The sequence below is a fragment of the Adiantum capillus-veneris genome, chromosome 26, assembly GCF_014529385.1.
Source record: "Adiantum capillus-veneris isolate H3 chromosome 26, ASM1452938v2, whole genome shotgun sequence".
NCBI lineage: Eukaryota > Viridiplantae > Streptophyta > Polypodiopsida > Polypodiales > Pteridaceae > Adiantum > Adiantum capillus-veneris.
The window spans coordinates 100,505,411-100,531,629 of record NC_140956.1 but is presented as its reverse complement, the minus strand read 5'-3'; the positions used below and the strand labels follow the sequence as shown (position 1 = coordinate 100,531,629).

Here is a 26,219-nt window from a genome sequence, read left to right as displayed (position 1 = left end):
CTGGCCTAGCTATTCAGCTTCCGCATTGCCCATCTCTTCAACTCCTGCACTCGTCGGCTCCCTCACCTTTAGCCGGTCCATGTCTCGTTTCTTCCCGCATGTGCCATTCCCCACAATGTAGTCCGACTTCAATCCTTTCCGTAGCTCGTGGAACCTGGCAGCCTGAATCTTTTCTCCAATAATAGAATACATAGATACAAAGATGGTCGAGTGCACATTACTACATATGAAGACAAGCAGGGCCACGGGTACGATAGGTAGTCAATTGAACGGGGACAGAAGATAAATATTTTTTTATATATTAAGGGCGCGGCCTCATCAACTCGTTACACGACTTTGCTGGGTAGTGGCTAGAGTTCAAATTCTAGGTTGTGTCATAATTTTGCTTCATCTAGGTAGAGGAATAGGCAGCATGTGAGAAATTAATCGATTTTGTTTGAGAGCGCACACAAATGTGCCACCTGATCAATTCTTCTTTTGAACGTTGGAGTCACGTCGCGCGGTACTGACTTCGTCGTCGCCGTGGGTGGTGCAGGGGCTCTCCTGCCATGCCTTCTTTTGTTAAGGTCTTCTCTTACCCCCCCTCCGCCCCCTCCAAACAAAATAAATCCAAAGCAAAAGGCACGCACGCGCGCGCGCGCACACATACACAATCCGCCACCAGTCAGATCGAGGTAAACTCCTCCATAGCAAGTGCAAGTCTTCTCTTTGATAACTTGTATGTCGGGAAGACCATTCACCATGATAACCATTCTCCTTGAAAACATGGGGCACACGAATGCTTGTATTTTGACATCTTGGCAAAGGTCAGTAGCGACTGATAACCTCCATGCCGTACAAACCATTGTCTCATGACTTAGAAAATGAGAATGTCTTTATAAGTGTGCCTTGAGGAGCCGATCAATGTATGGTTACACATTGCAGAGTGAGCTCCTCTGGCAGTTGTACTGTGTGATAGCAATACAAGAAGAAGTACCCAAAGGGGTGCTGGCTTTGGGGCTAGTGCATTTGGAAATGGCCGCTTCGTCTTCTCTCGTATTTTGCAATTTAAGTGTTAAAATTCTTTTGAGTTTTGTTCGGCTCTTGTTGAAGAGTTTCGTCTTTGGTATCTCAGCCGGTTCAAGTGGTATCAAAGCTTTTGTTGATTCTTCTTCTATGGAGGATACTGTGTGACTTTTTGCAGTACACATGGGTTCAAGGAGCAAATCCGATAGAGACGAACAAAGTTCTTCTACTATTGTTTTATCCCAACTCCAATGGGAATGCAGACAAGACCAATGAAGGCTCTAACAACAACAAGGTATCTTTTGAAGATTCAAAAGATGATCAGGGCAAGCTTGCGGTAGAAATTCTTGACAGAGCAAAGTTCAAGCGACAATTGCAAGTGGACACTTGTGCTAGGTGACTTCTTAGGTGTTCAAAGGATCCAAAATATGGTATCTACAGAATCATTAAATTTTTGAGTTTTATGACATATGGCAACAGGACGTCAAAACACCACTCAAGTCGGCATTGAAGATCAAGGCCACGCCAAGTGCATAAAAGCAAAAACTCTACCCAAAAGAAGAGTTTGATCGAGAGCTTGAGCTCAAGATCAACGAGTTCATGAAATTCAAGAAGCATTCCTGGAAGGGGCCTAAGTCTAAGGATTATGCCATATGTTTGGGTCAGAAATCTAGATGTTTGGGTCAGAAATCTAGTTGTTTGGGTCAGAAATCTAGCTGTTTGGGTCGCAAATCTACTTTTGACGATCTTGCAGCCATAGTTTTGCCATACGGCAACCATACGTTAAACTTGAATAGGTGCCGATCTGACCCCTCGAGGATTCCATATTGCATGGCTCTCCATGCTGATAACAATCTGCTCATACAAGTGACCAAGGGTGGTCTGGCATAGAACTGTCATGCCAACTGGATAGACCCAAGGTGCATTAGTACTTGTCCTGTTTACCATCCAACCACTACCCCTGAAAGACGTCTGGGAAGTACAATGCTATCTGTTGAAAGTAAATCCAGCTCTATCATGAATCTTCTTACTCAACCGACTCACAAGTCGTGCAACTAGCATTTGCAGAAGGATACTGCTATTGACCACTCCAAGAGAATGCATCAATAATGAGGGTAAAGGCATAAACTACTGGTATCCGGATCATTTCCCAACTCTGAAGTACTCCACCCTCGAGGAAAGAGTCGGAAATTTGCATCTCCGGTCATATACCATATGCCTGAATCTCCAAGCTCTAAAGTACTCCACCCTCGAGGAAAGAGTCGGAAATTTGCACCTCCGGTCATATACCACATGCTAGAATTCCAAGCTACTACGGGAAGTCCAAAGAATGGGACAACCGAGGCTACTGAGGAATGAACTGTTCGATGAAGACGGAGAACCAAAAAACTGCACCAACCATCAAATGATGAAGTGCAAACTGTATGTGAAGGAACAAGAACTGCACCAATCATGATGAAGTGCAAACTGTATCCGAAGGAACTCTATCTGAATTGAAAGTGAAACTGCTATTAATCTTCATCTGTCTAGAACACATCCGAGAGAATATCACCCCACTATCCGAGTGAATCGGGAACTAACATCCAGCGAAAGGAAAACACATCAATACAGAGACTGCAGCTAACACGACAAGATCAAGAGACCCGACACCCAAGCTCTGCAAGAAAAGGACAAGATGCTATAGAAAGCCACCAACTAGACTGTCAATCCTGTCCGCTGCACATGGAACCGTAAGAACTCTTAAGGAAGTAGTCCGTAGAAATTGATTCCCAAGATGGCTCCACATCCCCCTCTGAAGGGAGAACACCGGACCATGGATAACTGTCATAACTCTCCAACAGTCTCTACCTGTGTAACTCGATTACCTAGGATAGGTGAATCCGAAAGAAAAATATACGTGTGGAACCTGGAATCATATTTGGGAGAACCTGAAAGATTGTCTCCCCACTATGAAGAATGCTCGAGCTAACTGTAACTGGCTCCTAGTCCAAGAAGGACCACTATCCACCGGTACGAAACATCACGCCAGTCTATGGACAAAGGAAGTAGGTGTGTCTTGAATGGTACAGTCTCCAGAGATCAATCTGGAAGACAAGGCATAGGAAATACTGCTCGGATGCACTAGGAAGAGCAACCGTTACACCACAAATCCGAAAGACAAAGCAACCACTGGAATGGCTAAAGAAGAACATCCGCCAAGATACTAACTGCACTGTGGGTTGAAGCACACCATTCAAAGCCGCAAGAATGGGCAAGGAAACCAAGGACTAGAAGATACCCTGCAGGGTACTGCGCTGAATGGAGCACTGGTAGTTGACTGAAGATAATAACTTGGAAGCCCCCTCTGAAAGAGAAGTATCCTCAAAAGTATGCTCTAAGGTAACAACTGACTCAACCCAACGTTGGAGTAGAGCAAACATTGTCACTCAAAGCACTAGAGCTAAAGAGAGCCCCCCTCCTACTCAATCCTGGAAAAAGAGAATAAGTACCACCAGAAAGAAATCAGAGACAACCTGGAGTTTATCTGCTTCCTTTGTAACTGAATAGCAAAACCTAAATCTCATGGAGCTCGAGACTTAAAGAGAATCACACCATCGGTAAACTCGGACTGCGAAGAATAGAAAGACTTGAAGTTGAGGATCATGTTTGTCAAAGAAGTCGTCGGGGTCCATACAAAAACCTAGCTATTCAAGCAAACTCCCTGAGATCAAACCAAATGTCCGCCACTTCTCTGCATCTGCCAAGATCAGACCTGTAGATAGAATCCAATACAATATGCCAAATTGCATACAGACTTGGAAGGGCACATATACTCCCACTGTTGTAACTTGCTTCCTTAAAATCTTCATTGCTCTCGAACATCAAGACTACCGCCCATAGAAGGTTGCAAACTTGTCTCAAAACTGGTACAAGCTCACAAGAGATCGTAAACTATCCCACAACTAGTATTGACAAGCTCACAAGAGGGCAAAGAAGTGACCAAATCTATAGGGCCACACTACCATCGGGGAAGGAGAGAACATGGAGAAGGAGAAGTCCACACTCCAACAAAACCTCCTCAAATTGTTGTCATTGTTGGCTAAGGGTTTGGCACCACATGCTCCACCTCTAAACCTCATCCAAGCAAGTCGGATGATCAAACAAGAAGTGGTTCTGGAGATAGAAGTATCCCCCTCTGCGTGTCAAAGCCAACTCCAACACATGCACTGGAACATGCACCTGAACTACTGCATATCGGATGAGCAAGAGTCACCTGAGGCCGGAACTAGAATTTCCATCCTTAGATGGACAAGGGAAAAACAAAGAACATCCTTTGCTTCTAGAAGGAAAGAGATCCCCCTCTGTCATCCATGGTCATAATTTGGTACAAAAGTGCAACCGAATCATCAACTTGCTACCCATCGGATAGGTAGCTCTGTCGACATTTCCAAGAGAGAGGTGCATTTGCAAAAGGCACAGCAAATGCCAATCCATCTCCTCAAAGAAAACACAGCCAAGAAGATCCTAGTGCTGTCCAGACACTTCTCTCTGAAGAAGAAGCTGGAAATGAATAGCTCCCTCTTTAGATCCAACAACCGCATGCTTGCTCCCTCTGCGGGAAGGCACGACAACATGACTCCATCTTGGAAAACCAAGGCAATCCAGCACTGCTACACACCCTGAAGCCTCCATCGGGTTCCCCTCGGTGAAGAGAGCTTGGGGTAATCAAGGGTAAAGATGAGGAATTCGTAGACGAGCTCCACATACCCAAAACAGCCCCAAACTGGAGAAAAACAGGAAAAAACAGCAAGCTTCTTCTCTCTCACTCATGTCGAAAACAGTACCAGATCAAACAAATCCGAGCATCCAAGGTGGTTGTATCACCATAGGGCTTTGATACCATGTCAAAGGTGGCAACGGAAGATGCAATGAAGACAAGAACTGGCTCGTGATCCGGTGGACGCCTCAACTCCGATCTAGAACACCTGCAATGCCAAACACATGAACAAGGCACACCTATGGAGAAGAGAGATCACTAAGGTAGAATGAGACAAGAATCCGAGAGAGAGAGAGAGAGAGAGAGAGAGAGAGAGAGAGAGAGAGAGAGAGAGAGAGAGAGAGAGATCTGGGAAGGCTCTCCATGCTGATAACAATCTGCTCATACAAGTGACCATGGGTGGTCCGGCATAGAACTGTCATACCAACTGGATAGACCCGAGGTGCGACTGCTACTGACACTGCCAATTGCTCCTGCACATGAGACCGTTGACACGGTCTCACGAGTCACATAGGATCCCAACCCTAAAGTGCTCCTCCTCTTGACGCCAACCCAGATCTGGAGAGAGATCGGCGTCCCTCAAGGCTGGCCATTGCACGGCTGCCCTCTAGATGGCTGACTATCTCTGCTCTCCTAGGCCCACACCGTCGTGGAGATGCTCTACCTAAGTGTGAGATCGGACACACGAGGGTATCCTGAGGAGGAAACGAAAGGCTACCAATGCCCGCATGCTGCCCTCTGCATGGGCCAGAGAACGCCAGGGCTGCCAGCCAAAAATGCTGGCATGGCTGGCTGCCGGCTGCCCAAAAACGCTGGGCTGCCCCCCCTCTTGTCGTCTGGCAATCGGCAAGGAACTGCTCCCTAGGGTTCCTATGGGAGGGTGCCCCAGACTGGGGCTGATCTGCACACCTAGAGGTAAACAACCCTAACAAGACAAAGGCAGGACTTGTTCGAGATTTCATGGGGATGACCTTTGAGCATGGGGATCGGGATTCGGAGTATCGAGTTTTGCAGAGCATGGGGCAAGGTACGGGATCAAGAAGCCCTAATTTTTTTTGATAGCGAAGCCGAGGCCAATTTTATTTTACCGGTTATGGCGGCTCAACTTGGCATTATCCCTCTTGTATCGGCTTCAGCCATTTCAAAATTAAAGTTTGTTTGTTCACTCGATTTTTTTTTGGAGGAACATAAAGGTTCAAATATGTCAGATAAAGAATCAAAACGCCAAGATTTTCTGCAAGCTCAAGCCAATTGCTTCTTTGAGGGCTTTCCTTGAGAGCTAGTTGATACAAGGGTAGAAGTCGCATAAGAGATGATGATTGATACGATCATGGAGAGCGAGGTAGACATAATTGGCATGGAAGAAGCTACTATAAACGAATAGACCATGACAGAAAAGGATGAATATAGAGGGGACCCTAGCCACAGGGATGCGGTAGGACACACAAAGAGCGTGATGATTGCAGGGATAGATACAATGGATATGCTTGTAGTGACGATGATGATGGACGTAGAGATCGGAGCAAGAGGGATCATGTTGGGTGCAATGGAAGGTTTAAGGATTTTAACTCGGATCTAGTACTTTGCACAAACACAAGGTTACTTCACTTCACTTGAGAGAACACAATATAAGAGAGAGACAGAGAGAGAGAAGAGAGACGAGACTGCATGTCGGATCCCAACCTCTCTCAAGGGCCCCCTTGCTCTTTTGTTACAGGCTTGGGACACTTCAAGCGAGAAATCGATAGCAACACACGAACAAATTCTGCATGTAACTGAACTTGGAGAGAGAGAGAGAGAGAGAGAGAGAGAGAGAGAGAGAGAGAGAGAGAGAGAGAGAGAGAGAGAGAGAGTCGACATGGAACGGTGGAGTTCTGTCCCCAGATGCACTGGCCCCAAAGACCGGTGCCCCCTTCGGCATTTCTTTATTATTACTTCACAAAGTTACAACTCCTCAAAGGTCAAACTCTTTCCGAGACTCTACGTCCAGATGCTCCCTAAGGAGTGGCCCTTTGGGCACTTATAAACTTACAAGGGATGCCCAAAAGGAGAGCCTCAAAAGCATTTGATTTAAAAGCATTCACACCCAAAAGCATCTGCTCTCAAAAACCCATGCGAAAGTCTACCGAAATGTGCCAACACGAAACGAGGAAATATGTACGGCCTGACACATTAGTAAGACAACGCAGTTTACAGAAATTAGGGGCAGAGTTCAAGCTTTTGAGTTTTTGGGTTTAAGTCCCTCGACCGGTGCTCCATAAGTTGATAGGGGGTTAGGATTTTTAATCCCTAACCCCTTAGGCCCCTTGGCCCATGTTTTGGGCTCAAATTCCTTGTCCTCTCGGCCATTTCCTTCCAGCTGAGCACGCCGCATCATCACTTTGTGACATACCCCCTTCTTAAAAGAATTGTAATTGCCCTCCTCGATTACACTTGCAAAACAATCAAAGGACATAAATGTTCTTTAGTAAACACCGACTCTATGTACCCATGCCTTAGACTCCACAAATCGAGTACTTCAACAAAGACATTAGTTGGCGATCAATCGCACTTTTGTCAAGGGTCTCAGATACAAGTTATGATCCCTATTTAGCAATCACATAACCACGTTTCACGGATGTCTTGATTTACTAAATCTTGTTACTATCATATTTATCTCCTTTCCTTTCTCATTTCAAGCAAACCATGCCCATGACCATCCCCACAGGACTGTACATTCACATAGCATGCAGTTGACAAAGTCACACATTCAACTCACACCGAACACTGTGGTCAATCAAAAAATCTAGCCATCTCATCCCATCCAGAACTCTTGATGCACCTAGATCCTTGTGCAGCTATCCCATCCTTCCGGAACTCTTAATGCACTCACAACAGTATCCAGTCATCTCATCCAGATAGAAATATCGATGCACTAGAATATTTCACATTCATTTCGCCATCACATCCAGATCTCGCTGATCTCTAACAGATGTCTAAATGCACTAAGTTCCAATGACAAAATGCGGCTGACATTTTATCTTTCTCCACATTCTCTAACAATACACACATGAAAGAGCACATGTCATCGGTTCAATGAAAAAAATTTCCAATTCAATGTATACATTTTCACAAAGTCATTCTGCAAAATACTATCAGCCTGTCAGTATCCCTAAAATCTCAAAAAGAAATTAGTGACTTTATTCCATCTAGGCAATTTGTGACAAAGGAGTAGAGTGGCTCTCCTCTTGTGCAGTCTGTACCGCACCAGATTCAACTTGCCGATTCATCGGTAACTTTTGACACAGATACTGTTAATAATCTAAAAGCTTCATGGTACATCTGAAAATTGAAGAGAATTTGCGACGTTCTCCTCCATCCACTTTGCATCGAGGACCAAAAAGTGTCCTTGACCAAATTATCCGGTGAACCTAGCTTACCTTTCTGTTCTTTTCTTGTGTCCTGTGACCTGTTGGTAGCCTTGTGTGCGCTCCTTGCCGCACTGTTGAAGCAAGGGACTTGCCAATACACCGTATGCGAGCCACAAACGGCTCCAAGCACACAACAAGCCTAAACTAGCAAGCTCAAGAAAACAAAGGGTGTGTCACTCACCGCTCTACGCTCGCCTTCGTGGTGGATTCCTCGCCGCGATGAAGAAGAAGCTGCAGTCGTGCCGCGCTCAACCGCTTCGCCGCCGTCGTGCCTTCGTAATGCTCGATCGCACACACACTCTCCCTCTCTCTCTCTCTCACACACACACACACAAGGAGGTGAAGAAGAAGAAGATGGAGATGGAGCAAGAGCACTCTTCAATTGCACAAATGAGAGAATGAGTAAAAATTAGGTTTAGTTGGCTTTTATAGGAGCTCACCCCATTCACACTTGGGCGCCCATGCTTAACCAACTAATCCCTTGAATGTCCAAGTTAAAGTGCGCCTCTCATCGGCGATCACTCTACCTTTCCCTATTGGTCCGACAAGCCCGGTACCTGACTCTACCAAATACATAATACGCGTCCATCGTAGGTGATGGGTGTCCGTGAGCCGTGAGGGTTAACATGCCCCCCTTCCTGATGTAGATTCCGTCCTCGGAAGCTATTGAGTTGAAGCTGGATCGTCGAGGTGGAAGAGCATTTGAGATGAATGTCCTTAGCCTTCTTCAATCACTGCAAAATCAAACAACATTGGCACAGTAATTGCATTCTCTTAAAAAGCATATGCAGTTTTAGGTAGACACATTGATTGGTCAAAGAATTTCAAACAATTTGTTAGCAATGAACATTAAATTGCAATGTAATCAAATGCATAAACAGATGTAAAGGCAAAAAATTAAACAAGTCTGGGGTCGTTAATTTGACGGTCAAAAAGCACTAGAGATCGAATATTAATACCATGGGTAAGCTTCTTAATTTTCTGTGGTCAATTAAGTTGTTTAATCGCGAGAGCCAAGTATTCATGTTCGAGGGCTGACTAGAGGCTATACCTAGAAGACTTTGTAGTTAAGCTACCATAAAAGGAATTTCTCATGAAATCATCGCCTGACTGATTACTTTTTCTTTGACCCCCCAAAGTCTTTTCACAGTGATTCAATTATGATGTGTGTGCTTATTTTGTATGCCGTGGGTTTTTTGCTTTTCAAGGAAAAGCGCCCACACTGGGAACCTCTAGGGCTCTAGTACCATAGGCAATACATGTGAGTGAAGTACCAAATTAAGCTGAGATTTCTCTTCCAGCTTAAAATTTTACATTGTGGCACTTTGATTTTTTGCTTGTTCATTTTCATCATTTTAATTTTGTAACTTTGGGGGGTCATATAACACTGTTACCCTCCCCAGGCTCATCACATTAGTAAACTCCCTTTATAATACTTACGCTAAAGGTCAATAGGGTTAAGCCCACTAGAAAGCCCTAGTACATTTCACACAATGCTGCCTAAATCGGATTAAGAACCTAAGTAACCATTGTTTATTAGGAAGGCATTCCCCATGGTATTAAGAGAAGATCTCTAACACCTAACTTGGTCAAACTAGCTTAGTCGGACTGCTTGATTTTTAAACCTAGACAAGTGACTATGACAAAAGATTGCATTGAATTAAATGTTTGATACTAAGCCAATGCGCTGAATATTATGCTATCAATCACAATCAAAGCAGACAAACATAGATGCAAAAAAGATAAGGGCAATGCTAATGGATAAGAAACACCTGTTTGTGTTGATGGTCGCGCTTGATTTGAAGTGTGAACGAGAGAAAGGTTCCATGAAGGTCCAAACCCTATCAATAGCAACACGTTCCTGTACACACTAGGAAACAAAAGGAATACCTCCAGGAGGCACATTAGTGGGAAAAGAGAACTTTGCTAATCACTCAACTCTAAAACAGAAACACTCCTATCGTACTAATCTTACCTACCCTCCATCACTCAAGTGATGAGGATCAAAGGTGTTTTATGGCATAGGTTTCTGTTTCACTGTACCAAATGTGACATGTGTAGGTCTGAGTCAATGTTTTGACTTTAATGTGCATACTCGTTTGCTAATTGCTCTTGCTCTTTTTTTTGTTTTTTGTGAGTATAAAGCTTTATATGTACATTCCCTAAGATCGGAGATTGAGAGGTCAGGGAAAAAGGTTGAGAGGGAAACAAATGAATGATGACTGTCAGCAAACACTCCCCCCTTCCTTGGGTAGATCATACCGTTTGAAATGAGCTTGTCACCCTTTGAAACCAATTGTTCCAGTTGGTAATAGGTGAGGATTTTTGCCAGTAGTTTTCTATTACCCTAGGTGCCTCGTCAAGTTGCAAGGGTGGTAAGGTACTCTCCCAGGATCGAACTTGAAGTGGTTCATTAGGTGATTCTTGAACACTGGGAGGTGTAGATTCTTTTGTAGCTTCATGGAGGTCCACTACTATAGATGGAGGCGGTGTAGAAGCTTTTACCTCTATGGATGTATTACATGATGAGCTAGAATCTTCATGGGACTCCCCCCTTCCTGAGCTAGGTGGAACAAATCGTTCTTTCTTTGGTACCCAAACTAGCTCTGGAGCGGGTGTGTAGCATTTTGTGATCTTTTTCTTTGCACGATCATTGATTCGTTTTGGAGATACGGGATTGGGCTCACTTGGGTCAGGTGATAGGTAAGAGTACAATCTACGTTTTGGCACCCAGATTTGATTATTTCCTTGATAGTAGCCTTGGGCTTCCAATAGTCGTTTAGGGATCCATCGCAACATTTTCTTACTTTTATTGGAGCGAGTGGTACGTTTCTTACAAGGCTTCTGTTTTTTAGCACTAGATATGGTCACTAAAGAAGCTTTAGGGACCCACTTGTATGTTTTCTTCGTTACCTTAGGATGAGTCTTGTCAGAAGCGATATGCATTGCTTGTAGCATATTTAAGGGTACAGGAATTTCATCCCCCTCAGGTGTTACCCAGGTCATCCCCCTATTTCCCCAAGTGTCTATGGTTGATGCTAGGTGGACCCAATCCACATTGTCTGATTCCGTCATACCAGGTAGGATATCCATATAAGGAGAATCTTGGCCAATGTCTGTATCCTTCTTACAAGTGTAACAATATTGTAGTGGGGCCGAGTGAACTGTGGTGTCAGAGCGATGATCAATAATGGTTTTACTCCCTAAGGGGTGTACCTTACCAGTCACCAAATCCACTCTAAGGACAGAGTCTTGGAATTGCAAATAGACATGATTTTTAGACCAATCATGAACCATTTGTGCTTCCCTCATGAATGGTCGTCCTAAAATCATTTCATATGACATAAGGTGTTTAGAGAAATCCATTACAATGAACGTATGTCGTACCTTGTGTCCTAGAACTTTGATCTTAAGATCCTTGAGCATCCCCATAGGTTTGGCTATGGTACCATTTGCCATCTTTACCACAATGTTAGTAACACTGAGGCGGGGTTTTCCCATGGATTCCCAGCAATCTTTTGTAACGATGCTAACTCCCGCACCACCATCAAGAATTCCCTTTATAGTTAATCCCTTGGTAGTGATGGGTAGGGTCGCATTAGACTCGTCGCCTTCAAAATACTGGCCTAATTCGTTAATGGGTACCTCGATCACAGACTCGTGTCCATCTAAGTCAAGTGATTGCACATGATTTTCCTCATCAATCATAATCGAGTCAGGCCTATTTGGTTGCGCAAACTGCGGTAATCCCGTTCGTAGCTCTCCGTTAAGGAATGCTCGAAGTGCAAGGAATAACTCAGGATCTCCATACAGCTTTGCTATGATCGTGGTTCGGACCTCAGAAGACATGAAGTCCACTAGTTTGGCAACATTCATTGGCGTTTTGCAGGGTGTAGGTCCTTGACTAGGAACTGGTGAGGATGGAATCTCATATTCCTCAATGGGATCAGGTATTGCTTCGTTAAACATCCTTTCCAACAAGAAGGGTGTATGCTCACTTTCTGATGTCCTGTCCTCACTCCCTTCTTGGATGATACTAGATATGGCTAACGGTCTATGGTTCATGTGGGGTGGATGAACTTGCGTGGGAAACACTGTGTCATGAATTTTTACATGCATGGGTTCTGGTTCTAGTTTCCTTTGAGTCTCCTCCACTAAACCTCTTAGATGTTTCACCTGCTTAATCTCGTCTACAGGGTTTGGGTACGTCCCAATCTTCTTTTTACGATTTTTCCCTTTTTGCCCCTGCGGTTTATCTTGGGGGTCTTGGATTGGATTTGGAAACACTTGTGGTGTTTTCAGAGGCTCTTTATGGTTTTCTCTCATTCGGTTTTCATTTGGTTCCATGTTACGGTTTTCTTTGTCGGTCTTTCCCTTTGTGGTATTGGTTCTAGTCTCCATTGTCTCGACTGAATCTGAATCATCCTCGAGGTCATTCATATACACGGGGTCATCTCCTGTTCCTATGTTTGTTTTGGAACTTGGCTTTGAATTTTCCGTATTCTGCGACTTCTTCCTTCGTGTCTTCTTTTTCTTTGCTTGGATAACTAACGCGGTATCTCTCTCTTCGAGGATATGTCCTGGCCCTTGAAGCATGGACCGTGTAATCGCATAAGCGGGTGCGACGGGTGGTATTGGTGATGTCACAGTAGCAATTTCGACCAAATTCAGGGGTGTGATTTTAGGCGCATTTGGGTTATAGGGGCATTGGGCAATCAAGTGATCTATGCCACAACGATTACATGTGAGTATTGACATTGCAGACGTGCTCCCTTGATTCATTTGCATCTGTGCAGCATTCTTTTGCATCCTAATAGGGCACTCCGCTACTCGATGTGGTCCACCACACTCGTAGCATTGAAGAGGTGGCCTCCTAGCCTGGGTGTTGATATTTTGACCTCTGGATGCGAGAGCAGCAGCTTGATAAACCGGCTTGATTTGTCCCCAACAATCTTCCATGTAGTATATAGGACACTCTTCCAATGTATCAAGTCCGTAGGCAATACTAGTGTCTATTTCCTCCTCACAACCATCTGCATAAGCATTAGATGGCTCGCAACCCACTTGGTTCATAGGGGCGACTCTTGGATGCGGGGGCTGCGGTCCTAGCACGGGAGGTGGTAACGGTGTAGCTTGTACAACATTTTGAGATCTAGGGACCATGTGTTGCGGTAGTTGCTCAACAGGTGGAGTAGGCATCAATACAGGAGCTCGAGGCGTATCCGTCCAGGCTACAGGTGGTCTATTTGCCATCATACGTTTGATCATTAAACAATCCTTAGCTTGGTGACCATACCTACCACATGCGTTGCAAGTTCCATTAAATTTTACTCTAAACGTAGGGCATTCACTAGTGCTATGTGGACCTAAGCAAATGGAACACCATTGTTGCTCCCTTCTTGGATACATGTGACTATTTTGAGGGGGTCGATTATCCTTAAGAGACTCTTGGATTGCCTTGGTGAGGTCTGTCAAGAATGTCTCAATTACCTTTGGCTCATTGGCAATGGGCTTTGCAGTCATGGGTTCATACTCAATGGCTTGTGAGCTAGTGGATCTCGTGTCGGTAGACACCCTCATGCCTGCTATCATCAAGTTGTCCTCTAATTGGATTGCATTGGCAGTGACATCTTCCCAGGTTGTGATACCTCTAATCACTAGTCCATTATAGATTCCTTCATTCCTCAACCCTCGAATGAATCGATCAAGCAGTTGGTTATTGTTGAAGCGCTCATTTACAGGACAGCGAGAGTTTAAGTGCTTTAGACGACTAATGAAGTCCCTTACTGACTCTCCTTCCTTACGTTCGGCCTTCTGTAGCTGAGATGCTACACCCCAAAGCACACCTTCTCGTATGTACTCCTTTAGAAACAACCTTCGAAGGGTAGGGTAGATTGTTTTCTCGTCCACCCTTAGGGTTCTATACCAATCTCCAGCCTTCCCACTTAATGTCAAGCTTAAGGCATTGCACTTATGTAGTTCGTTGCGTTCCCCTAAGGAATCACATACTTGTTCAAACACTTCAATGTGTTTCCTAGCATCTTCGTCCCCATTGAATTTTTGCGTGAGTTTGGCAATTTGTACTGCCTTACTTCTAGGCTCTCTATCAGATGCGTGACGCATATTTTCTGCGATAGATCGATCTATGGTTTCAGCAAACGCTGCCAAGTCACCTATGTGAGGAGGCAGGGCCGGTGGAGGTACTCTTGGAATCATATGTGGGAGAGGGACGGGTGCCGGTCTTGGCATATGTGTGGATGATGCAGGATATGGAACATAACCGGGCATAGGTCCACTCGGATAAGGGCTAGGGAGCGGCACTCGAGGAGCATAAGCAAGTGGTACAATTGGAGGTGTGGGGGCCATGTGTGCATAAGGGGCTAGAGGCACATATGGTCGAGGCCCCATATTAGGTACTACAACACTAGGTAGTGGCACTGCGCTAACCGTAGATGTCATCGGTACATTCTCTGTTAGGCTTATCCCTAGAGTGAGCACTGTGTTTTTCTTAATAGAGGGTTGAGCCAAGTTAGGGAAGCTAAAGTTTTCGCTCGGAGGCTCAGATTGCATAGAGACCCCAGGTGAAATGACATAAGATGGGTCCATGGAGCTCATTAGAGGAGTCTCCATTTGTGATAGAGTAGGTTGTTGAGCCTTGCTCGTATCCAGAAATCTCATGGGGCCAGTTGAGAGTATATTTACCCCTCGGTTTTGCCTTTCTGATTGAATAATGCCATGGATAACATTACAGATCATTTTCTGTTGATCTTCGATGCTCGTGGCACTAGAGGTGGATTGTACAATCTCTATCCATCCTACATGGTAGGCGTGGCCAGAGTGTAGATCCGTCAACACCTCAGTGTGGAGGTCATATGTCCAATGATCATTAATGAACAATCCTTCTAGAGTCGACGTGTTAATGGTTTCTTGTGAGGTAGAAGCAATGTTGCTCCCCGTGGTTTTACTTGTCACCAACGGTACTCTAGAGGGAACTTCTGAAGGAGGCAGCTCAACAGGGCCTTCTTGGTAAGAAGTTGGTAGGATATCCACATGGACACTCTTTGGGGGTGTGGGGTCCACGTGCGATGTGAAAGGAGAGTCCACTTCCCCACCCCCTTCGTGTGCTTCATTTGCATCAGGTTCCGAGCGAGTAGCTCTACCTAATGTTTCCATGAAACGGCTAAACATACTAGTACTAGGCTGTGGAGCTTCGGGAGGTGCATGGCCTTCTCTCTCAGTGTTTTGGGTAGGGTAAGCTTCCATGATTTCTGAGTCGGAGGAGGAATCACTAGCGGCTATTTTAGGGTCTTGGGTGGTGCTACCTTGTGTCCCCGCTGAGGGTCTAGAGCTTATCGTGGATGGGTAATGGGTGTCCGTATGAACAGAGGCACTACCAATGTGATCGTGCTCTAACACTCGTCCAGAGCGTAAGTGCATGTGCTTTTGATACCCTAAGGTGTCAAAAAGCTGCTCTAGGAGGCCTTGTGACTAGTTTTTAGCGTGTTTTTTGTTTGTTTTTTTGCTAGATTTTTTAGAGCGTGTCGTGGAATGGGCCGTGTGATAGCTCGAAACAAGCGTATCGGTCAGAGGGTCGTGCCGTGCTTTACAGCCCTCCGTTTGGTCACTCTATGCCCTCGGAATCCCTAAAACTGTCAATTTCCAGTAGGGAACTAGGCCCAAACTAGAAAGTCTAAGGGTGCAAGTGGGAAGAGAAAGGAGGAGAGTGGAGGACTTGTCCCACATGCTCTCATTCTCTCTTGAGAGAGTAGGGTATATATATAAGAGTGAGTCTAGTATATATCATAAGACTGAGGACTGAGGCCTGGGCCTGGGCTTGGGCTTGGGCTTGGGAAAATGATCCCGATCCCGATCTATCTTTTATACAAACCAACTCGTCCGTTTTAAGAGTCGCGTTTTTTATTTTCAAAAAATTTAGCCGCCCGCTCGCTCGCGTTTTTAATTTCCGATTTTTTTTTGAAAATTTTTTTTGGAGAAAAAATAAAAAACTTTTTTTTTTTTTTTTTGCTGCAGAAAATACAGAAATTGAAAACGCAGATATGCAAAAAATGCAGAAAACGCAGATATGCAGAAATTGCAGAAAAAACGCAGAAATTGCAGAAAATGCAGAAATTGAAAACGCCGAACTTGAAAATGCAGAAATTACGGAAATTGAAAAAACGCAGACAATAGCAGAAATTGAAACTTGACAGCAAATGTAGAAAACGCAAAAAACAGAAATCTCCACACACTCCTTCCCTGTCTTTCCTATGATAGAAATTGCACCACAAGGAAGCGTAAAGTGCTAACCGAGCTTAGTGTAGGGCATATCCCCGGCAGCGGCGCCAAAAATGTGCGCTCCTTGCCGCACTGTCGAAGCAAGGGACTTGCCAATACACCGTATGCGAGCCACAAACGGCTCCAAGCACACAACAAGCCTAAACTAGCAAGCTCAAGAAAACAAAGGGTGTGTCACTCACCGCTCTACGCTCGCTTTCGTGGTGGATTCCTCGCCGCGATGAAGAAGAAGCTGCAGTCGTGCCGCGCTCAACCGCTTCGCCGCCGTCGTGCCTTCGTAATGCTCGATCGCACACACACTCTCCCTCTCTCTCTCTCTCTCTCACACACACACACAAGGAGGTGAAGAAGAAGAAGATGGAGATGGAGCAAGAGCACTCTTCAATTGCACAAATGAGAGAATGAGTAAAAATTAGGTTTAGTTGGCTTTTATAGGAGCTCACCCCATTCACACTTGGGCGCCCATGCTTAACCAACTAATCCCTTGAATGTCCAAGTTAAAGTGCGCCTCTCATCGGCGATCACTCTACCTTTCCCTATTGGTCCGACAAGCCCGGTACCTGACTCTACCAAATACATAATACGCGTCCATCGTAAGTGATGGGTGTCCGTGAGCCGTGAGGGTTAACACCTTGCTGGCCTCCCAAACGAGGACACTGACAAACAGGTATCCCAAAACCTTTGGCAATAGTCATTCAAAGTGTCTTCCTTATTCATTCTCATATGATGCCAAGCCATGATGACATCTTCATATTCTTCCGTTATCTAGGCAGATTTGAAAATTCTCTTGAATTTAACCCACTTCTTAGGTGCTCCTCTACTCAACAACAGAGTAGACCACCATGTCTGTGCATTTCCTTTCATATAAGATGCTACCCTTTGCACCTTGGAGCGTTCCGAGAAACGATCTCCCGAGAAGGAGACGTCAAACTAGTGTATGAATTCAAGGGCTCGATGGGTGTCTTGGTAGCTTGAAACGTGTCAAACTTGACTACTTGACCCCCATCCATGAACTCCTTGGTCTTCTTGTTCTTTTGCTCATTGCCTGAACTATCAGCAAAGGATGAAATCTCCTCGTTTGAACTTTGATTGCTAGATCGTTCCCTGTGCCTCCTAAACTTTTTCAAATATCTGCTTTTCTTGCTTTTTCTCCGCTTCTTCTTCTTTTTCTCATCCTCTCTAGAACTAGAGGATGAAAAACTGTTGGAACTCTCTGAAGACGAAGAAAATTTTGGGTCATCTTGAGATCAACACGCTTCTTGGATCTTCTTACCATCTCGAAAGTTGACCTCCGACCCAAATAACCGGAAAATCTGCTGATTTCCTTTTCTTCCGAGAATGCTTTAAGCTTCTCGCCATCTTGAATGAATCTCATTAATCGGGTAATTCTTCAGGTGATTCACATGTTTTGGATCTTTGGAGCACTTGATAAATCACTTCACACACGCCAACCTTCTGTTGATGTAATCGGGACGGCATCACGTGCCAATAGAAAAGAACATACTGAACAAACTTTTAGCACTTCAATAACAACTAAACTGAAAGAGAGAGAGAGAGAGAGAGAGAGAGAGAGAGAGAGAGAGAGAGAGAGAGAGAGAGAGCACATGCGACACGAAGTGGCAGAATTCCACCCCAGAGAGTACTGGCCCAAAACCGTGGTGCCCCTTTCGGTATTTATTTATATTTCTCAAACAAGGTACACTCTGAGGCTCTTGCTCTACAGCTTCCCGTGGTAGAATGCCAGAGTGAGAGCCCACAGCTTATATTTGAAGGCCCTTGGCCATTCAATTATATGAAAAGCTTCAAAATCTAAAAGCATTTGCTATCCTAAAGTTGCCAGCCCACAAAACGTGGAAATCTGTACAGGCTACCACGTAGCAACTGTCAGCACAAATTGTGAAAATCTGGCACGTCAGCAAGTCAACGCAAATTGCGGAAATCCGTACTGCTCTGCTACGTCATCAATTGATTAAGCTGTGTGTGTGTGTGTGTGTGTGTGTTAGGTCCCTTGGGAGGTTGCATCTATGGATAGCCAAACTATCCGACAAGGTCAACCCATCGAAAGGGGTCCCATAAGTTGGTAGGACTTCTTCTTTAAAAATAGGCCACTCGACAAGACTTTGTAAGTTTCTTTTGCTGCTTCTGCTTCCTCTTAGGGTTTAGGGCCTAGGCCCCTCGGTCGGGATCTGCAAGTTGGCTTTGCTCTTCAGTGGCTTGACACGTCAGCAATTTGTGACATGCCCCCTTCTTGAAAGAAATTAAGCGTCCACGATTATAGCATATCTGCAAAACAACTCAAGTTAGCTCAAAAAAATTTCCGAGGGTCATTTTGAGGGACAATCAGTTTTCTCAATCTAGATTGGAGCTCTTGATATCCTGGTCGTTGATTTCCCATAAGTATCTCATCCAATAAGGAGTCTCATTCCAGATCGGAGCTCTTGATATCCTGGATCGTTGGTTTCCCAGAAGTATCTCATCCAAGAAGGAGTCTCATTATAGATCGGAGCTCTTGATATTGTCACGTGACACATCCAACCCTATGTGTCCGTGGACAAGGTACAGCATGAACAGGGTTCAGTCAGTCAAGTCAAGTCTAGAATAGGAAGTGTTTTGGTCACTTCTGTGAGTTTGTTCGCAGACCGTGCATGCCCAGGCACTTAGTGTAGATGCATATCCTCCGGTTGCACACAACATGATCATAAGCATTCCCATCAGAATCCTTCACGGGAATTTTCCAGTGCATTTAACCTATTCTCCCTATTTATGACATTTTTCACTTATTAATTTAAGTGACTTTTGCTGGAAAGTAGGTAGGGCAAATTGAGTAAGTTTGTATATAAGCAAACCTAGGCTAGCACTAATTGGCAGAAGAGCAAGGAGAACACAGGCCACAAGCAGCAGGTTCCCCCTCTCTCTCTCAGCAAGACTTCCCCCTTGGTGGCGTTTCTCCTCCAAGCAAGAACCTCGGCATCTAGCATTTTTGATCAAGGTCATTATCGCCCAAGACCTCCCAGCATCCAGCGTTTTCCATCAAGGTATTCATCGCCACAGATGCCAGTGCCTGGCGTTTTCAGTAATAGCATCATCGCCGCAGATCCAGCACCCTAACATTTTCAGCTTCAGCCTCATCGCTAGCACCCTAGCGTTTTCAGCAGTCAGCCATCATCGCCACAGATTTAGCATGCTAGCGTTTTTCAGCCTGCATATTCAGCCCGAAATCAACGTTTTGTACAGCCATTTTCAGCCTAAAACCAGCGTTTTTGGGACAACAGATTTCAGTCTTTTGACGTTTTTGGACAGTAGAGCAAGCACGCACATTTTCAGCCATTAAGTCGGTCTCGTCATCTCCGTCGTCGACATCGACATAGCCCTAGACTTGCATCAATTCTCATTCATCCACTTTGTAGTAGTTTGTGCAATCAATAGTAGATCACTCTCGCCAACGAGAGTGGGGCCTTCGGAGGAGGGTTTTACAACGTCTCTGGTGTTGTATTCTCTTCTCTCTCTATCTCTCAGTCTCATACACCTTCATGCATAGTGTTCATTCACTTTTGTTTTGTTCATTACACTCTCTCATTAAGAACGGAAGGCGCTCCCTTCCATAAGAACAAAAGGAACCTTGAGCACAGTTCGGAGCACTCATCTTGAGCAAAGTTCAAACATTCATTCTGCTGCACCTTACATTGGTATCAGAGCTTTGGCAGTGTTCTGTATCACTCAAGGAAAGAACCACAAGAATCACAAGAATTTTTTTTTTGCTTGTTGCGGTGGCACGAACCCAAGTTCACTTAGGCGTGTCGATTCCTAATCGTGTTTTTGAAGAGTGACAAGAATCCCAGGAAAGACGGGCTTGTCCAGCCTCCCCTTGTGCCTCTTTTCACTCATTGAGAGTGGACCGTGCACTTAGCGGCCGGCCAATCGACGTGAGGTGGGAAAAAGCAACCTTGGTGTGAGCACAAGGCCGCCAAGGGGTGCGCCCGCAGAAAAGAGCAAAACTCGGGTGAAGAGAAGGTCCTTCTCAAACACAGATTGCAAGCAAAAGAAGACCCTCAAGAACCTCAAGACCTCAAGCCCCTCAAGAACCCAAGAACCCAAGAACCCAAGACCCGCAAGAACCCAAGTTCCTCGTGAACTTAAGAACCAAAGATCATAGTGCATGGTCATCACCCGAAGCGGAATGGATACTACGCATATAGGTGATGAGTATGAGAGAGGCGATGAAGAATTTTTCCCACCAGGAGGTTTTTCCGACCCTCCCCTTCTCCAACTACGCCACGAGTTGTACCAAATGCTATGGAGGCGATGGTCAAGTCGATGTTGGACATGATGGCACAACAACAAGAAGCGAATCGAGTTGCGTTGACACAACAACAAGAAGCGACTTGCGTTGCGTTGGCTCAACAAGAAGCGAATCACGTTGCGCTGGCACAACAAGAAGCGACTCGCATTGCTTTGGAATGCGAGCGCGATGCACGAAAAGAAAGAAAAGCACAAAGAAAGGAGGAAGCCGAAGCAAGACGAGCGGTCTTGGAAGCCGATCGGGAGGTCCATAGAGACCTCCGTACTCAAGAATTGGTTCTACAAGTTCTTGCCTCGAAGTCTGAACCAACCAAAGAGGTTGGTAGTTCCTCAAGTGGCGCAAGCCGGGATGCGGACTCCAACAACCCAATCACAGAGAAGTTGACTTTCAGTAAGTATGATGGTAAGATGGATGCTACGGTTATTCATTCTTAGTTGTATCAATTTAATGCTTATTTTGCGACAACTAAGAAGACAGGGAATAGCAAGGTTTTGACAGCAGCTATGTACCTTGCCGGTGATGCCATCAATTGGTACCACGCATGGCAAGAGGCACAGTTAGCCGCGCACCTAGAGGAAGCTGACGAATTCACGTCCCTTTCCTTAATTGGGCTGATTTCCAAGACAAGCACAAGGCGTGGTTTATGCCACCTCGGTACCTCGCACGATTAAAGGACGATTGGCGGGCTCTCAAGAAAAATGGTATGCTGGTTATGTCTTTTTCTAATCGTCTTTTGCAGCTCGGCACTCAATTACGCAAGTCGGATGATGAGCGCAAAGAGGCATTCTTTTATGGATTGGACGAGTATATCAAGTACGATGTCGAGGTGCTCGATCCAATCGATCTCAACAAGGTGGTAGCGATTGCTCTCGTACAGGAGATGAAGCACAACAAGGGAAAGCCCAAGGAGAACAAGACTTCCACAAGTACCTCACAGACTTCTCATAACCCTCAGAATGGTAAGAACGGTAAGAATGATAAGAACGATAACTCTTCTAACCAATCTTCCAACAGTCTCTCACAAAAGAACTCTCACAATGAACCTAAGGGTAAGGCTAACACCATTGCTAAACCTAAGCTTACTCCAGATGAAAAGGTAGCACAAGGAATTTTAGGAGGATACATCACGTCGGAAGAGCAAATCACTTATTCTAAGGAAGGTCGTTGTTTTCATTGTCACATTAAGGGTCACATAAAAAGAACATGTCCTAAGCTTGACTCTAATGAATCTAAAGAATCCACAGAACCCACTTCCTCTGTCAATGCAATCAATGACAACACGAGTGTGCCCCAAGTTTCTCCTGACCCTCCTATTGATGAGTCTCTCATTAAAAGTTATGGTCATATGACGTGGCAGCGTTTTGTCATATTGTTTGACCCAGGCAGTATGCATGATGTGATCAGTCCCTCTGTTGTTGAGAGAGTCCGCCTAGAGGTTAGTTAGAAATCTCCTCTCGAGGTCTCTAGCTTCGCTCTCGGTATGGACTCTCTCATCACGAAAGAATGCCTTGATGTGTTGTTTACAGTTCAACAAGCTGCTTTCCATAGAAATTTTTTTGTCTCTCCTTTCTCAAGATGTGATATAATTTTGGACATTCGATGGTTTCGTGAGCATAACCCTCTCATTGATTGGGCGGAAAATACGTTCACTTTCAATGCCAAAGTGACTCTCCCATTGTCATTCGTGGAGAGCAAGTTGTTCATTCTCCCTCTCTCATTGCGAATGTGCAGGCAAAGAGTGAACGGATTCAAGAGAAGGAGACTCTCTCAATCTCTTCTTCTCCAAAGCATGACACACATGCTTTGCATGATGATTTGAATGATAATGATGAGCATAATGATTTGGATGATAATGACAAGCATGATGATTTGCATGATTAAGATGTGATTTCTCACAAGCATGATGATTTGCATGAAGATGACGAAATTGTTCACAAGGATGATGAATTAGTTGATGCTGTTTCTGGCGAAGCTAACCTCGTTGCAGATTTGATCAATCACGAAGGATAGATCTTGGCTCTCGAGCCTAGTTCCAAAGCACCCCTTCAGGAAGAACCGATTTTGGCTCTCGAGCCTCGGTCCAAAGAACCCTCACAGGAGTATTATGTGTTCACATGATTAGTACGCACGCATTGTACGAGTGTTTCATTCATGATCGTTTCCTGTATCTTAGTTGGCGTCTCTATGTGATCCCTTTTCCTAGGTATGACATATTGTATGTTGAGCACGTTTCACTCATGGATGAGCACGAATGTATGCGGATTCTTCATGAAAAGCTTAAAAGTATGCATTCAAGGAAGTCACATTCCATGTCTCTTCTTTGGCATGACTTATTTGTAGAAAGAACACAAGAAAGTATGAGCACCAAGTATGGGCATTTCCGTTGTGAATTACCAGAGTTGATTGATTTGGATCAGAAAGACAAGATTCAATCTCATTGTTTGCGCGTGTGTGGTGAATGGTTTGGCACTCCGTCTATTTGTTCATCTACATTGCATGCACAGTCTTTTAGGAAGACTAAGATTTTTTCCACTCACTTTACATGGAATGGGTATGTTCATGTTTTTGTGTTGGAAGTGGTTTCAGGAATTTTTAGTCGTGGAGATTCTTGAAGATGGAAGAAGCATGACTCTAGACGAAGTTGAAGCATCGAAGGAGCCACATAAGACTTTGTGTCGCTTTCGGCGTGGCCCAAAGAAGCAAGCATTGCAGAACTTTATGAAGTTCAAGTACCGCACGACCCACACATCAGAGTGGACCGACGAAGAGTCCCTTCTAGGATTCTGGATGCTATTGGCGATCTCCCTCGACACCATACAGTTCGGTACTAGTACCTCACTTTGAAAAGGAGGGGATGTCATGTGACACATCCAACCCTATGTGTCCGTGGACAAGCTACAACATGACCAGGGTTCAGTCAGTCAAGTCAAGTCTAGAATAGGAAGTGTTCTGGCACTTTTGTGAGTCTATTCGCAGACCGTGCATGCCCAGGCACTTAGTGTAGATGCATATCCTCCGGTTGTACACAGCATGATCATAAGCATTCCCATCAGAATCCTTCAAGGGGATTTTCCAGTGCATTTAACCTATTTCCCCTATTTATGACATTTTTCACTTATTAATTTAATTGACTTTTATTGGAAAGTAGGTAGGGCAAATTGAGTAAGTTTGTATATAAGCAAACCTAGGCTAGCACTAATTGGTAAGAGCAAGGAGAACACAAGCCACAGGTAGCAGGTTCCCCCTCTCTCTCTCTCTACTAGACTTCCCCCTTGGTGGCGTTTCTCCTCCAAGCAAGAACCTCAGCATCTAGCGTTTTTAATCAAGGTCATCATCGCCCAAGACCTCCCAGCATCCAGCGTTTTCCATCAAGGTATTCATCGCCACAAATGCCACTGCCTAGCGTTTTTAGCATTAGCATCATGGCCACAGATCCAACACCCTAGCGTTTTCAGCATCAGCTTCATCGCTAGCACCCTAGCGTTTTCAGCAATCAGCCATCATCGCCACAAATTCAGCATGCTAGCGTTTTTCAGCCTGCATATTCAACCCTAAATCAGCGTTTTGTACAACCATTTTCAGCTTAAAACCAGCGTTTTTGGGACAACAGATTTCAGCCTTCTGGCGTTTTTGGACAGCAGATCAAGCACGCAGATTTTCAGCCATCAAGTCGGTCTCTTCATCTCCATCGTCGACATCGACATAGCCCTAGACTTGCATCAATTCTCATTCATCCACTTTGTACCAGTTTGTGCAATCAATAGTAGACCACTCTCGCCAACGAGAGTGGGGCCTTCGGAGGAGGGTTTTGCAACGTCTCTGGTGTCGTAAACTCTTCTCTCTCTATCTCTCATTCTCATACACCTTCACGCATAGTGTTCATTCACTTTTGTTGTGCTCATTGCACTCTCTCATTAAGAACGGAAGGCTCTCCCTTCCATAAGAACAAAAGGAACCTTGAGCACAGTTCGGAGCACTCATCTTGAGCAAAGTGCAAACATTCATTCCGCTGCACCTTACAGATATCCTGGGTCAAGTTTCCCAGAAGTATCTCATCGAATAAGGAGTCTCATTCTAGATCGGAGGTCTTGGTATTCCTGGGTCGTTGGTTTCCCAGAAGTATCTCATCCAATAAGGAATATTCAGTGGTTGGTACATCACTATGCAACACAAATGCTCACATATGCATGTTACAAGACACAACGAAGAGTACCACTGGCACTCCTTCGAGACAGACGGTCTACGGTATGAAGCTCCGCAACGACTACCTTGTCACTCCCCCCACAAATAACCTAAAAAGGTATGGGCCATGAGTTACCCACTTCCGTCATCTGGTCATTGTGTATTGGTCCTTCTGCTCATTGTAGTCATGGGGGGCTGATCGCCCCCTCTTCACCTTTTTGCAATTGGAGCGAGATCTGCCAGCGTTTTTACATCAGCCAGGCAAGCGCAGAAACGCGAGCCATTTTTGTCGCGGAGGACCTCACCTCAACCTGCGTTTTTTGCAAGAAACATCGGATCTGTTGATTTCCGTGCTAGCATACCATTTTTGGACATCTTTGTCACGGAAAACCCCTCCAGATCCATTTGCGTATTTGACCTTCATCTGCGTGTTTGGATTTTCAGCCCATTTTTGGCGGTTTTATTGGTCACTTTGTGTCGTTGACACCTTCCACAAGTTGCTGGGCACCTGTCACAAATGGGAGCGCATAACAATATAAAATACATTCGGATAAATAGGATTTATCACTTATTACTAAAGCCAGAGGATATAGAGAGAAATAAATAGAGAGAGATAGAGAGTGAGAAGATCGACACAGTTCTGGGGACCAGAAGATGGCCTGGTCCCCCCCCGTAATAGTATCTTTATTACTGAGGAGAAGTCTATACAAGCACTTGAACCGAACGTATACCACGTTCGTTCTAGAATAAGACTTGATGGTTCCCAGAAGCCTCAGCTTCCGATTCCTAGGGCAAAACTCTATTCCAAGGAACTTCCGTTCCTTATTCCAATTCCTCGAGAATCAAGGTTCTCGCCTCTGGATCTCACCTTCCAGACTCAGGCCATGGCATCACTGCAACTCTTTTCCAACTCTCTTTCCAGAGTCCTCTTCCCGCAGAACAACTCTGCTTTCCCGGCCACGAAGTCCTTACTTGGGAATCCCAACTTCCGGATCGCAACTTGAGAGACTACCTCTCTCCGATCCGTGGATCTTCTTTCCAAACTCGGGTACGAAACCCTTGGGCTGATCTGGCTCTAGTTCCTCAGAGCGCTTTTCTCCTGCAGAGGCTCATGCCTTCCTCTACTCCTACTCCCTCACGAAGAGGAAGTACCCCTGCAATCAAATACTCAAAGATCATAACATGAAAAACGTTACCTTCAAAGTCTCGACGCTCGAAACGCAACTCCGTTCTCGAAAAGCAATTCCTCGGAAGAGATCTCTCCATAGAA

General features: G+C 45.0%; 1 protein-coding gene across 9 annotated transcripts in view; it reads left to right on the top strand.

Annotated features, from left to right (window-relative positions):
- Positions 1-425: 425 nt before the first annotated feature.
- Positions 426-26,219, top strand: part of LOC147423898 (uncharacterized) — a 67,680-nt gene continuing 41,886 nt past the window's right edge. For 2 of the 9 annotated variants that reach the window (XM_086501197.1, XM_086501194.1), the window contains exon 1: positions 428-566. Coding sequence is in view for 3 of the 9 variants with exons in the window: in XM_086501198.1 (XP_086357324.1) it covers positions 549-674 (126 nt within the window). In the remaining 6 variants the exon portion in view is untranslated. Of the gene's footprint in view, positions 675-26,219 lie in introns of all 9 variants that reach the window. The other 7 variants (XM_086501203.1, XM_086501201.1, XM_086501199.1 and 4 more) reach the window with 6 other exon arrangements.